General features: G+C 39.5%; 2 protein-coding genes across 6 annotated transcripts; one reads left to right on the top strand and one right to left on the bottom strand.

Moving 5' to 3' along the window:
- Window positions 1-491: 491 nt before the first annotated feature.
- On the bottom strand, window positions 492-4,714 carry tex26 (testis expressed 26). Of its 5 annotated transcripts, XM_078166965.1 has the most exons (7): window positions 2,611-4,714; window positions 1,982-2,066; window positions 1,714-1,876; window positions 1,451-1,607; window positions 1,112-1,273; window positions 867-1,022; window positions 494-768 (listed from the first exon to the last, which is right to left on the bottom strand). In XM_078166965.1, the coding sequence occupies exons 1-7, from the start codon at window positions 2,621-2,623 to the stop codon at window positions 638-640; spliced, it is 867 nt and encodes a 288-aa protein (XP_078023091.1). In that variant the 5' UTR covers window positions 2,624-4,714; the 3' UTR covers window positions 494-637. The 5 variants fall into 5 exon arrangements, with proteins under 5 accessions (XP_078023093.1, XP_078023095.1, XP_078023090.1 ...); XM_078166969.1 differs by lacking the exon at window positions 1,982-2,066 and having other exon boundaries at window positions 493-768; window positions 1,451-1,621; XM_078166964.1 differs by lacking the exon at window positions 2,611-4,714 and having other exon boundaries at window positions 493-768; window positions 1,982-2,460.
- Window positions 4,715-4,750: 36 nt separating this feature from the next.
- On the top strand, window positions 4,751-7,433 carry hmgb1b (high mobility group box 1b). The gene is made up of 5 exons (XM_033631071.2): window positions 4,751-4,896; window positions 6,063-6,218; window positions 6,327-6,472; window positions 6,552-6,726; window positions 6,858-7,433. Exons 2-5 carry the CDS (start codon window positions 6,072-6,074, stop codon window positions 6,990-6,992), a joined length of 603 nt encoding a protein of 200 aa, XP_033486962.1. The 5' UTR covers window positions 4,751-4,896; window positions 6,063-6,071; the 3' UTR covers window positions 6,993-7,433.
- The last annotated feature ends 3,085 nt before the right edge of the window (window positions 7,434-10,518 follow it).

The raw sequence follows: 10,518 nt of genomic DNA on the forward strand, positions 1-10,518 counted from the left end.
ATACTGCATGACCTGTGTGGAAAATTTGTAAACAGGTTTGTTTTTTTTTTATAGAGTTTTGTTGCTGTTAAACTTGGACCTCAGTCAATCAATAAATCAATATGTTTGCAGTTTTCTGTTGAGGCGTGTGAGAAAAACAAAGTTTTCTTCACAAATTCCAGATAACATTGCATGACTAACTGATATACAAATTGATATTTTGTGGGTCGAGTATTTCTTTAATGTTGACAAATTTTCATAATTCCATTTTAACTACTTAGGGAATTAATATATTTTTAAAGCAAGATAATTAATATTCCTTTTGAAAAGACTTGGAAAACGTCCCAAAACAGAAGAAACCAAAAAGTGTTACTGCTGATCTTGTTATCAAGTTGCAAACAGACTGCATAACGTCAGAGAGCAGAGTGTGGGGGCAATGAAACATGAAGGCAGACAAATATCTTTTCATCGGTCAGAGATGTTTAATTATCACACAAGTTCCACACAAAAAAAGACAAAGCAAATCAATTCTGTGAGACACTTTTAATTTGCAGTGTGTTATATCAATTGTTACATTTTTTATCCATACCATGACAAGAAACTACCTAAAAAACACAAAATTCAAAGACAGATAAACTAACTACTGTAGCAGTAAGGTTCAGAGAGGTCCTGGCCAGCTCGATATCCACTCTGGAGAGCGGGGATGAAGCACAACTGCTGGGAGTTTATTCACCTTCTCCCTGTTGTTTGGACAATCTTTACTCAAAACTGTTTTAATGGCCTCCCTTTCTGAAAAGCAAAAGCAAAAATAACATGAATGCCCTGTCTGTCAAATCAAAATCAGTATTAAAATGCTTCAACATTCAAAGACATAAGTTGATACTTACCCTCCTCAGGTAAAATTCTGTGTAACTGCTGCAGCTCCTGAGGCAGCAGAGACTTTATCACACATGTGACATCATTGACTCTTTTCCCACAAAACCTGTCATAGTTTGTCAAATCTGATCTTTTCTGCTGAGCGTGCCTTTGCACAACAGTTGGAACTGCAACACACAGAGGATAATCAAATGATATAAAAACATTAAAATGTGTTTCAAGCACCCTTTCTCAACATTTTTTTAGCATGCATTACCTATACCACAACAGGCCATGTTAGGACCTGTGTTGCAGCTGTGGTGTGACTGATTCACCAGCAGTTCAGGTTTTTGCTTTGGCTGGCGGTAATTGTCCCTCATCTCTGTGTCAGTAGATAGCAGCGGCCCTTCGTGCCTGCTGTGCAGAGTAAATCTTCTTCCTGCATTATTAATACGATCAACTCCAGCCAAACAAGTTCCACAACTAAAGGCAAATAAACTGTAGATACAAATAATACGGTGGCTTGTTTGGACATCCCTGAGTGCTTGAATGTCAGTAGCTCAGGTGTTCTTACACACTTTCATATACACAAGACTGAACCAACAGACTTGCCTACCTTGAGGCATACCCATGAAGTCACATCTGTAGATGGAGCGGTACTGTGCTGTCAAGGCCTTATGAATCTCCCTCTCAGATGGAGGACATTTCCAAGGGAAGCTGACATACTCAGAGCTTCGTGCAGCGTCCCTAGGCAGCCTCCACATCATGAAAGACTTGGGGAAAATAGCTTGATTTAAAGGTTACGATACACTGTGAGAGGTCAAGCATGGCATTCAACTATGAATGTAAAATTGAGGCTAACACAGCCTAAATACCAACCTGACTGGGATGCGGGTTGTTTCTCCTTTGCCCTGAGGCTGTTCCTGTGCGAATGCATTCAGGTTTACAGCCTGGCTGCCAGCAAAAATCCTTGTTGTATACAGTTGAACCAAAAGGTCCAGACTGTGAATAAGAGTCTATAAATGAAGTTGACGCTGGGCACCTATACATACAATTACACAAACACACAGAAACAAACATTAACTCTGTATGCCTATTCAAAATTTAACCAAAAGCCAAAAAACCCCAACCCATAAACAGAACTTACAGCAGAATTTCAGCAGCTGAGTTTGGTCGATAGATGAATTGTCTTCTATTAGACGTTTCATATGGATCCCACCACTGTTTGCCTTCTACAAAAAATGTTACTATTAGCTCATAACCCTGAATGCTTGAGATGTAGAGTACAACGGTCACTCTGGGCTGCAGGTAAAAAGCAAGGTGAACTTCTCTTTGAGTATTTTTTTTAATGGGATTTGGGAAAATGAGGGGGAAATATACCCCCATCCCCTTTGGAAATGACATCCTTGCTTACACTCACAACAGCAGGTAGGAACCAACAGTTACCCCAAGACAAGCAGACATGAATAAGGAAATTAAAGGTGACACTTTAACAATAATACTTACAATTTTGAAAGTAGCAACAGGAAAACTAATAATACATTTTGACTTTGCAACAGTCCAAAATAATATTGTGAAATTATTCAAACTAAATATCATTTGCAGTTTAATCTACCACAGTGTATAATATATTTTAATTATACAATATAATGAGATAAACCCAGCATATTACTGTAAACCAAAACATAATAGAAATGTAAGAGAATAACATGATGGTGGTCAAATTAAAGCAAATTTAGTTAACAAATGTCTTGCAGTTATACTTGGTTTAATTACCTTTGGTTGCCATTGGTGACCACTGTTTCGGTATCTTGCTATACTTGTTTCGGTATAATGAAAACCTTCCTATTTCCAGATGACACTTCACTTCATGGATGGCTCGCTGAAAAGCATAACTGACAACTGTGGATCCAAAATTTGAGCCTACATGTATAACAATTAGAACGTTGGGTTATCAGGTGTTGTCTTTATCTGTGAAGCGGCAGAGTTGATCCCGACAGGGTGTTTCCAGGTGCTGTGGTTATGGAGACCTACAACACTTGAATGGCCACTGTGAGCTGCTCAGCAGGGGAGATGTTGCATTAAAAATGTAACATTGCCAGAGATGCCTTATTTATGTCTGCTAGGGGCGGACAGGGCCAAAGTAAGAGTATTTCTCAGAGATATACTATATAAAAACATTTCAAAAAGAAATGCTATATAATTAGTTACTCTGCAGATTAACATTTCACATACAAAACATAAAATTGTTTTGAAGATGGATTTTAAAAGGTACCTCATAATCTTGCACTCCATATGCTCATCTTTTTACTATTTATGTTATAAATATCTTCCAAATATTTAAGGTTATATAGATACAAGAAGAGAAGCAAATTCTCTGGATCATTTCATGTCTTATTTTCAAACTCATTCACATACTCACTCCCACTCAACCATGACTGCCTGGTTGAGTGGCAGTGAATAGCCCAACTTGACTCACATGAAAGTTGGGAGGAAGGTGTGGTATGGTGGTTGGGCCCCCTGGGCCTGTACACCTCCCTTTGTAACTGGATCCTAGACTTTCTCACAGAGAGACTTCAGATAGTGTACATTGGCAGGAAAATCACCTCCACAGCCACTACATTCAACACCAGCGCCCCTGCTGGGATGTGTGCTTGGCCTGCTGCTGTTCACACTAATGACCCACAACTGCTCCGCTAAATAAGGCTCCAATCATGATTATTATGGTGCTTGCTGTCGACACAAGACTGGCAGTGGGCCTCATCAGCAACAACAATGAGACGGCATAGAGGGCTGAGGTGGAGCAGCTGGCAATCTGCTGTTAAAACAACAACCTGTCACTCAACGTTGACAAGACAAAAGAGATGAAAATTGACTTCAAAAAGATCCATGCTGCTCACCTTCTTCTCATCAAAGGATGCTGTGTGTAGCAAGTCAGGAGCACCAAGTTTCTGGTTGTGCATATTGCTAATGAGCTGGTCACACAACTGCATCTCCCTGACCAAGAAAGCACAACAGCTTCTCCACTGCCTCTGCCAGTTTTGCCAGCCTCCGCGCCATACATCCTGTCCAATTTCTACAGTGAAACTACAGAGAGCGCTCTGACCAGCTGCATCACTGTCTAATAAGGGAACTGAAACAAACTCATACAACAACTTCCTGCAGAGAATAAAGAGTCAGCAGAGTATGTCATTGGAAACTCTCTCTCATCAATCAGAGTTGGAAATTGGCACCCACCACGACCCAGATGCTGGTAAAATATGCAAGTGGCTGCTAGATATGCTTTACTCACCAGCTAAAAAAACAGTGTTCATCTTGTAAGTGGATTAGACAGTGGAAATTAGAAAAAAATGCAGCACAAACAGGGCCTCTGAGATCTTTCAGGACCCCTCCCACAGACTTTTCACCCTCCTCCTGTCTGGAAAATGGCAACAAGGTGGTATCTATGTGAGACTACATACCTTACTTCACTTTACTTGACCTACTTGCACCATACTACATATATATCCCCAGAGAATTAGCCTGCCTTTACTGATATTTATTGCACTGTCACTATTTGTTTACATTTATGCACACTGCACACATATATTTGTATTCATACTAGGCTACTTGTATATTTTCTGTTATTGCACTACATTTGTTGTGCACCTTATATTCATTTGTTCATCCTTTTGCTTTGCACTGGGACCAGGGAAACACAATTGTGTTCCACCTACAAACTGCATATAGATGGATGAGTTTTTTCTGTCTAATCATATCCTACCTCGCATGCATCTTTGCCTTCAATAACATAACGGCGTTTGTTGTTTAATATTCAAGTTTGGCGCCACCGCCCCGTCGTGTTTAGATGAACCAACTGCACAACAAGCAGAACTGAGTAAGCGAGTGTCCAATAAGATACTGCAAGGAGTTGACGGCAGCCAATGTCCGCCAGCCGGTGCACAGGACAAACACAGAGGCATCCTCACAGCCGAAAGACCGCGCACTCACTGACGGCGCTTCTCCTCCCATTGTTTGAGACGTAACGTTACCGACGTGCTGGCTTCACATAGCGCTGTAGGGGTAAGCATAATAAATGTTTACTTATTGACAAATGCACCACAGTGTACCTGTAATGAATGAAAACGTGGGTGCTTTGAGGTTTGCACAGCATACAGCGGCGTTGTACATGTTTAGTTGCATGTCTGAGCGGGATAGGATGCTAACAGTATCAAGCCCCCGCTGATAGCAACACTGTGTTGCTAACTTAGCTAGCGTTACGCAGGTAGTTGCCAAACACAAACATTAGCTTCGGCCATAAATACCAACCAGAACAAAGTAAAATGCATGTTAAAGGCTAACTTCCCCATTGACCAAGTCAACTACTATGCTCGCGTTAACATATCGCTTGATAATGTGTTATGAGCTAACTCATATAGCCTGCTATGTTAGCATGTTAATGGCGGCTGGTTGGTCTGGCCGTGTTGCTAGCATAGAAGCTAACGCTAGCTAGAAGGTGAACGTAGGTTAATGCCGCTGACTGTTGCTGAGGCAGCCCGGGTGCAGTGGTGCAGGCGAAGCATCTCTCTCTCCGAAATCACCGTCAATTTTCTTTCAACTTTTATATTAGATAATCCATGCTATCCAGACAGGCGGATGCGATAAAACACGAGGCCTGTTAAAAAGCGGGTGGTGCATGATGGCAATGCGCTAGCCATTGTTCGCAATCAAATCAGCCATTTTAATAATCGTCTCATAAAATGAGCACTGTGTCATGTCAGCTAGCCTAGCTTAAAGGCTAACGCTAAAAGCAAGAGGACACAAAGCGAGAGCGGAGTCACACTGGCTAACAGCTAATGAACAATCAAAGGCGGTGAAGGCTAAAGCTAATGTATTCATCTGCATTAATATTGGGGCTAACGCTATTGCAGAATATAAAGCACTGTGCTGTTTTCACTAGCTCTGCACTATACCACCATGAATGAATGCTTGACGTAAAGAACTGGTGAACTAATGTGCACTTGAGTGTAATATTAAAGGGAGCATCATGTTGGCCTTTGCATATAATGGATTATTAACGTTAGTCATCCCAGACACCCTCCTCCCACCCCCCGATTTAAACAATAGATGGAACTGACAAAGCAAGATGCAGACAATTTACTAGGGGCATGTTTAGATATTGCCACTGCTGCTGCATGAGTAGACCTGGATGCATTTAACTGAAATCATATTTTTTCCTCTCCATTTAGCGTGCCAAGATGGGAAAGGATCCGAGGAAGCCTAGGGGCAAGATGTCCTCATATGCCTACTTTGTGCAAACATGCAGAGAGGAGCATAAGAAGAAACACCCTGATGCCTCTGTCAACTTTGCAGAGTTCTCCAAGAAATGCTCTGAGAGATGGAAGGTAAATCAATTACTCTCAATAATATAATGTTCTTTTTTAATTTTCTGAATCCAGCATTTTCCTCTCAAGAAGTGTGTATCTTCTAAAACTGCTTGTGTCCTCCCAAAGACGATGTCATCAAAAGAGAAAGGCAAGTTTGAAGATATGGCCAAACAAGACAAGGTGCGTTATGAGAGGGAAATGAAGAATTACATTCCCCCCAAGGGCCAGAAGAGAAAGCGATTCAAGGACCCCAATGCCCCCAAGAGACCACCGTATGTACCATTATCAACTAGCTCCACACCATTTTTTTTTTTATGACATGTTAAACACTGACACATTTTTTCCCCACAGGTCTGCATTCTTCCTATTCTGTGGAGACTTTCGCCCCAAGGTAAAAGGTGAGCACCCTGGACTCAGCATTGGAGACACAGCAAAGAAGTTGGGAGAGATGTGGAACAGCTTATCTGCAGAGAACAAGCAGCCGTACGAGAGGAAGGCTTCCAAGTTGAAGGAGAAATACGACAAAGTAAATAGACAAATCTGAACCCATTTCTATGAAATTTGAAAATTACATTTTGTTCTATTTGAGGTCCAAAGATTTGAGTTTTGTTTTACTTTGAAGCACCAAAAACACAATTGTTGTGCTGCTCTCCACAGGATATCGTTGCCTACCGCACAAAGGGCACAGTGGATTCAGGACCTGCGGCTACAGCAGAAGAGGACGAAGAGGAGGAGGAAGAGGAGGAGGGAGACGAGGAGGAGGATGATGATGATGAGGATGATGATGAGTAGATTACAGAGGGATGGGACCTGAAGTTTTGTTTATGCCATATAACCCCAATATACTCAATTCACCATCTTGAAACATAAGTCAGATTGAACAAGAACATGTGTATATTTAATGTTTTTAAGATGTACAGTGTTATTCTCCTTTTTTTGTAAAGTTAACACTACATATCTTAAGTTTGAGATTTTCTAGTCGTAGTTCTTTAACCCCTGCCATATTACGTAACAATTTAGGAGAACTTAAAATCGGTATGAGCGTAACTAGTCTTTCGGTGTTTCAACTCAAAAATGAGATTTCTGAGTTGGTAGTGTATTTTTCTTTATTTTGAAAAATATTTTTTTATGTGCTGTCCCAATGTCTTTTTATTGTTCTTTGAATACCACTAATATCAAATACAGCTGTCGACATTCAAAAATGTCTTCAATAAAGGTCGTTTTTTTTAAGAAGTTTGTTTTTCCTTCCTTTTATCTTTGACTAATTTTCATGATGTTTAAATGGAATTTAAACTTCACTTGCTGACTTGTCTCATAGTAATAAAACAGTCAAATTTGAACGCAGTTTAATTTATGTGGATTAAGTGTCTAAACATTTTTGGCATTTACTGTAAGAGCCATTTGAAACACATTAATCACATTGTTCAATTACCAAAATGTATTTTAAATGCAGCTGAAATGTGTGGCTCTTTGCACTGTGCATTATTAACATTAAGATAATCCTGTTTGTCCCACAGTGGGGAAATCTGCATTGCATATTCTACCAAACATGACAACTCACTAACAAATAACATTTATTGAGAAATTTTTTAGTACGTTTAATCAACTAATATTTTTAATGCTCACTAGTGAAGGTAGCAATGTTTTAATGACCAGTCGGTCCCTAATACACAATACACATAATTCAAACACTAGAGTTACAAATTTTCATTAAAAAGTTGAGCTGATAGCTGCACAAGTGCAAAATAAATAACGACCGCTCGTTCTTCTAATCATCTCAACTAATTTTTTAATTACAGTTTCTGATGCACTGTAAATCCCTGGAGTGAAGCCATGTCTAGATAAACAAGATGTAGTTGGACTCAGAGAAATGTTTGGCCAGCAGAACAGAAAATTGGCAACGGCAAATAATGAAGACAAACTTGTCATAGCTTTATGAGAAATTAAAATTAGCTTCTGTATAGTTAATTAGTTCCATAAAATGCCAAGCGTAAGGGCTGTGATTTGACAGAGTTTATAAATCATTGCCTTATGGGATATTGTATTTACCTGGAAATAAGTGTGTGTCTTGTGCCAGGCTTCCACAGTTCTCTTGTGTGTTTCCCCAGTTGCCCTAAAAAGTAAGTAGAGTCCCTAGCTGGTTATTGTATGGAATTATTGTACTGTGGTTTGAGGAATTTAACTCCAGAAGGTGGCGCCATGATGATGTTAACTGTCCAGTGTATGCAGTTAAAAGTGTAAACTAAGGTGAGTTTGTTGTTATGTCACATGTCTATGTAAGTGTCCAGACCACATGGACTTATAAGAAACTCCCCCGATATGTTGCAGAGGTGACACATTTGTCAAACATGAACATAACTGTATACATCAGAGAGAGAGAGAAAGAAAGAACTTTGTCATCTGTCTCAGGGTCAGTAAATGAAATCAGACAAAAGAAAGGTTGCCTGACAAAAACCACCAGGGTGTCTGCAGATCCTTCTAAAGTCTTCAAATGTCTTAAATTCAGTTATGTAAATCTAAGGCCTTAAAAGTAAGTAAATAGTCTTAAATTTGAAATTGTTAATGTCTTAATTGCTACAAACATTTTATCTAATTTATCAATTTTTTAATTTTTTTCAAGCTCTTCTGTGTGAAAGTATTCATTCATACCTGCACTTGGCAAAGTGGAAATTAACCTAACTCACTATAATAACAACCTACCTATGCACATGACCACATATATACTTCTCATCTCTATACTTACCTGCAATGCTTGACTTAAAAAAAATAAATAAAAAAAAAAGAGTCTTAAATTTGGTTAAAAATTATCTTGGAAAGGTCCGAAAAAAGCATCAAATTTAAGTGTGTGATACCTGTCGACACCCTGAACACGACACTCAAATTACTCATCAGTCATCCAGGAGAACTTATCTGAAATTAAGGACATTTTACTAAAGAGAATTGCCCTTAAATTATTATATGAGCAGTGAAACATGACATGGACTTCATCATGAGTCTCACCTTGGTCCTGTAGTAGACAAAGGCTTCTCTCATCAAGTTGACCAGTAAACTTACCTGTTTGTATATATGGAGATGTAGCTGAATGTAACTGCACACACAGAGACCTTTGACTTTTGGCTAAATTCTGCTTCACATCAAGTTCTACACTTGAGATTTTTTATAGCACAATATGCTCCTAATTAAGGTTTGTACCACAAATATGTCTCTTTATATGGTTTGTTCTCGAATGTCACTGTAATATATTATTCAAAGGGTATAATTCAGTCCAAGAAGACAAGCAGTCATATAAGAATTCATAGTGTTTTTGTTACTAAAGGAGGATGAATCCCTGCTGAGTTTGACCACATCCCAAACAGAAAATAACATGTTCTGATGTCACCATAGTGTCCAGAGAAAAGTTCTTTTTGTGGTTTGTGTGTGCACTTCCCCAGTGAGTCCAGGGCAGGGCTCTTTTGTGATCCTTTGCTGGGATAGAGTCCCTTCTGTGTGAAACAGGAGACATTCTCACAGTCACAGCGGCCTCACAGTCACTTAAAGGGGGTTCACATGTCCATTTATCAGGCTTTTCTCAGCAGCGTTGCCCTTTGCCACACAAAGAACTGTCCACTCAAAAGTGTTTGCAAATATGAATGAAGCCACAGTGGTCGCCTTTCAGCGGGTCTCACACAGGAACAGGCTTTCATCCTTGGTGTTCTTGCATGTCGTAAACACAAGGATTACATCAGTTGTTTTAATCAGGGGGAAAAGCACTGATAATGGTGGTACTGTTCCTCTGTGTACAGTTACATTATGTGTCATCGTAACAGTAATTCAGTAAACCATAAATATAATCCAATACGAGGCTGTGATTTCATTTTGAATGTCAAAGAATATGTTGGCAATGCTGGTCATACGCTCTAATTAATTATACACCATTGCTTCTAGAAACAGTTGTGTTAGTACACTAACTGTTAATCTAAATTCAGCTTTAGCATTCTGTGCCACAGTGTCATGTCAGCTCTCCTTTGAAACCTGTGATTCACAGCAGCAGTTTTCTTTTCTTTCCTTTTACCCACTGAATGAACGCCTTGCTGTCTCTGAATGAATTCCCCATCTGACATGCAGCAGAAAAAGGCTCCCCCCAGGCTACCTTACTGGAGGCAACTGTTCAAAGAGTCCATTTAATCTCTACATGGAGGAACCTCAATAGCAAAATCCATGGAGAGAATTTAAAACAGACTGATTCAGCATAACAGAGAAGAGCAAATATCACTGATTTCCTTTTACTTAACAGGGGTCATTTTATGAAGGAAGCGAGGACAAGTGGACTAATTAATTT

The sequence above is a fragment of the Epinephelus lanceolatus genome, chromosome 4, assembly GCF_041903045.1.
Source record: "Epinephelus lanceolatus isolate andai-2023 chromosome 4, ASM4190304v1, whole genome shotgun sequence".
Classification (NCBI taxonomy): Eukaryota; Metazoa; Chordata; class Actinopteri; order Perciformes; family Serranidae; genus Epinephelus; species Epinephelus lanceolatus.

What these genes read in the sequence shown, in the direction of transcription:
- tex26 (XM_078166964.1), bottom strand. Translation starts at nt 2,238, where the DNA reads ATGTCATTTCCAAAGGGGATGGGGGTATATTTCCCCCTCATTTTCCCA. An exon ending in TCAGCTGCTGAAATTCTGCT is followed by an intron (nt 1,877 to 1,981) that starts GTAAGTTCTGTT and finishes TTGTATGTATAG; the next exon opens with GTGCCCAGCGTCAACTTCAT. An exon ending in ACAACCCGCATCCCAGTCAG is followed by an intron (nt 1,608 to 1,713) that starts GTTGGTATTTAG and finishes ATTTTCCCCAAG; the next exon opens with TCTTTCATGATGTGGAGGCT.
- hmgb1b (XM_033631071.2), top strand. Translation starts at nt 6,072, where the DNA reads ATGGGAAAGGATCCGAGGAAGCCTAGGGGCAAGATGTCCTCATATGCC. An exon ending in AATGCTCTGAGAGATGGAAG is followed by an intron (nt 6,219 to 6,326) that starts GTAAATCAATTA and finishes GTCCTCCCAAAG; the next exon opens with ACGATGTCATCAAAAGAGAA. An exon ending in TGAAGGAGAAATACGACAAA is followed by an intron (nt 6,727 to 6,857) that starts GTAAATAGACAA and finishes TGCTCTCCACAG; the next exon opens with GATATCGTTGCCTACCGCAC.